Source organism: Arachis ipaensis, chromosome B01 (genome assembly GCF_000816755.2).
Source record: "Arachis ipaensis cultivar K30076 chromosome B01, Araip1.1, whole genome shotgun sequence".
Classification (NCBI taxonomy): Eukaryota; Viridiplantae; Streptophyta; class Magnoliopsida; order Fabales; family Fabaceae; genus Arachis; species Arachis ipaensis.
The window spans coordinates 93,161,143-93,164,730 of NC_029785.2; the positions used below are offsets into that span (position 1 = coordinate 93,161,143).

Genomic DNA, 3,588 nt, shown 5'->3' on the forward strand with positions numbered 1-3,588 from the left:
TACTATTTATATACTAAAATCAGTCATTAAAATCAGCCGCAAATATATTTATGTATAAATATATGTGTAATTTAATTTATTTTTAATGTATATTTATATTCTGACATATATTTTATACTGATGGTTAATTTTAGTGGCTGATTTTAATTTACAAGTAGCATCTTTTTTTCGCGGAAAAGGTCACTGAGTCGTTACCTTTACCTTAGTTTTCTGCAATTCTTTTTTAAATTTTATCTTTCGGTGTTAGTTTTTACTATTAGCTGGCAAGAGTTCGAATAATTGACCCTCAAAAATAGATTCCCTAAAAAAAACTAGCAAATTAGTAAGAAGGAATTCATGTGATTGTTTTACAAGTAAAACCGATTATAATATTTTGCAGGAACAACAAGAAGATAGTTGAATAGTTTTCTGATATTGTTAGTGTGCGTTTTTGTTACTAGTTAGCGGGAAATATTAATTGAATGAAGTCGCCCCTACCTGATGGCTTCTGAAGCCACACATTTAAAAACAAAATTGTAAGGCATGAAGATAGCATTTATTTTGACATCATCACAGCATATATATATTAATTAAAAAAGAAGAAAAAGTTTTAATTTAGACTTACTGGTCGAGATTAATGAGTCTCTCTTTGTCTGGGGGACGATCCGAACGAGTTGAATTAACCAATGACCTTCTTGTTGCTGTTGATGATGATGAAGAGATAGAAAAAGGAGATTTGTGGTGAGTTTGTTGAGTTTGGTAAAGCATTATTCTGAGTATGAAGCTGACATTCAAAGCCAGAGAAACCACAAGAACATGCCTCAACATGCTTCTTGGTGGATTTTCCATCTTCTTCTTCATTCTCTGATTGCCACTTGCCAGGTACGGCCACTATTAACAAACACAAACACACACACAGCTTTGGTAAAGAAGAAGATAAGTAAAGGAGTAGGTAGCTGATTATTACATCTCACACACAAAAAAATAGCCACTTAGATTTGCAAAGGGTATTCAATTAATTTTCGATGCTAGAGAAATAGATAGAAGATAGATCTTGAAAACGGTAAACTAAGGCTGCGGTTATCAATGAAGCTCATCAGCGCAATAAAGCCTTCCTATTCTTTTTTTTTTTCTCCTTTCCTTCAAAAGGCTGCTCTGATCTCTGCTTAGTGCTTACATTCTCTCAATCACGCTTAACTACTACCACTGCTTCACTCGCCCATCTAGGCGACAGAAATGTTTGTTTTATTCCATGTTTCCTACTTTTCAGTTTTTTATTATTATAATATGTTGTATGAGTAAAAAGCAAGTCCTATCTTTAATTAAGATATATCAGTTATTTTTTTTTTTTTCCTAAAGATGGTAGGTTATATTTCATTAATTATTAAAAAATAAAATACAAAGATGTCTAAAAGCAGGATAACATAATAAAAGGTGGGGATTTTCCAAAAACACTACACTGAAAGTATTCATTTAACGGTACGTGATCGAAAAACCAAGAAAAATCTTAAAGAAGAAAGAATGATAAATCAAATTGAATACAACTAAGAGCTCGCCTCATGAAGATGACGACCTAAACTAGGAGTTCTTGGGATTTCACGGAGCAACTTGACAAAGCTTGCTAGAATGGCAGAGGGCATAGAAGTAGAACCTTCAAAAATCAACTGGTTGCGAGCTTTCCAGCAGTTCCAGCAAATGATGGCAAGCAATTGAGGATTACGGTCAGCATTCTTCAACGGATTAAGTATCTCTGTTGATGCAGTCCACCATGTCCAAAAGTCGTTAGGACTCTGAGGGGGAAGACAGTCACGAAGATAACTCTGAGACCATACGTCTTTAATTCTAGAGCAATCGATCAAACAATGAGTGACTGATTCCATTGCTTCATGACAGCAGGGGCATATTGGTGATATAGATGGGATGCGGTGATGAATCTGAGCAAGCACCGGAAGTCAGCCATAGAGAGCTTTCCAGATAAATAGCTTAATTTTGTGAGGCAAGTTCAACTTCCATAGATCAATCTACGGCTTTTTCTGCTGCATATAATTAGGGCAAAGCTCCAGAGGCGGATGGTAAAATAAATAGCTAATTCTGTAACCTGAAGCTGTATCATATTGCTTGGATTTGTTCAAATCCCATTGCAATTTGTCCCTACTCTGCTGAATTTTTACTAACAAAATCCTGTTTGCAACGTCTTGAGGAAATAATTCTTGAAAGAGATTCTTATTCCAATTCCTATCTTCAGTAATTAGATCTTTAACTCTCGGAACCAACTCAGAATTAGCCTGTCTATTTGGCATGTCAGAAATTATTAAAGGATACGGAGGAGGCAACCAAGGATCTTCAAAGGTCCGGATATTCTCACCAGTACCCACAGCCCAATTAAGACATTTTTCAACAATCTTTCGGCCTTCCAGTATGTTCCTCCATCCCCAAGAAGGTAAGACTCCAATTTCTGCCGTTATAGCATTACCATTACTAAAGTATTTACCTCTTAGGATTTTGGATAATAAGGAAGTAGGCTGTGTTACACGTCGCCAAAATTGTTTGCCTAAAAGCGCCAGATTTTGGATTCTGAGATCTTTAAATCCAAGGCCTCCTTCTTTTCGTGGGCGAGTCATAGTGTCCCAGCTAATCCAAGCCATCCGCCTTTCAGAACCTTTTTGTCCCAACCAGAACTGAGAAAGTAGAGAGTGAATTTCCGAAATTAAACCATCAGGCAACTTGAAGCAAGACAATGTATAAATAGGAATAGCTTCTCCCACTGCCTTAAGCAATACGTGTCTACCACATGACGAAAGAAGATTGCGCTTCCACCCTTAGATTCTTTTCCGAACCTTTTCTTTGATCATACTAAAAGAAACCTTTTTTGATTTAGAGACTGTAGAAGGCAAACCAAGGTATTTATCCTGAGCCCCAATATGATTAATATTCATAGAGTTAGCCAATAGTGTACTAGTAGTGGAGGGAGTGTTGTGGCTAAAGAATACAGCAGATTTATTAAGATTTACCCTCTGGCCACTGATGCTTTCATAAGAATTCAATAAATGCAGGATATTTGAACATGCTTCAGGATTAGCTTTATAGAATAAGATAGAATCATCAGCAAACAGGAGGTGGTTGACCTTGGGACATCGCCTATGTATCTGAAGACCCTGAATTAGCCTGTTTTGTTCTGCCTTGTGTAGCAAGAAGGAGAGACCTTCTGCACAAAAAAGAAAAAGATAGGGGGATAGAAGATCTCCTTGTCGAATACCTCTATTTGGTTTGAAGAAACTATAAGGTTGTCCTTCCACAATAACAGAATAAGAAACAGTTGTCACTAATTCTCGAATCCACATGATCCATCGGGAGTCAAAACCAAACTTCTCCAATAAATTTTAAATAGGGTTAAGTATGATTTTGGTCCCAACGTAGAGGTCGAAAATCGGAATCGTCCCTAACTTTTTTTTTGCTACAAAATGGTCTCCAAAGTTTCAGTTTGTTTTAAAATCGTCCTTTTTACCCATTTTATTTTTTTATTACAAAATTACCCCTAAATACAAAAAATATAAAATAAATATAAATATAAATAAATAAATAAAAAAGAAGAAAGAAAGGGATACAGAA

General features: G+C 35.8%; 1 protein-coding gene across 1 annotated transcript in view; it reads right to left on the reverse strand.

The window, feature by feature from the left end:
* The window catches only part of LOC107632027 (tryptophan aminotransferase-related protein 2), a 10,785-nt gene extending 9,548 nt beyond the window's left edge, over positions 1-1,237 (reverse strand). Inside the window, exon 1 of the mRNA XM_016335656.2 lies at positions 605-1,237. Coding sequence (XP_016191142.1) covers positions 605-840 — 236 coding nt within the window. The 5' untranslated portion in view covers positions 841-1,237. The remainder of the gene's footprint in view (positions 1-604) is intronic.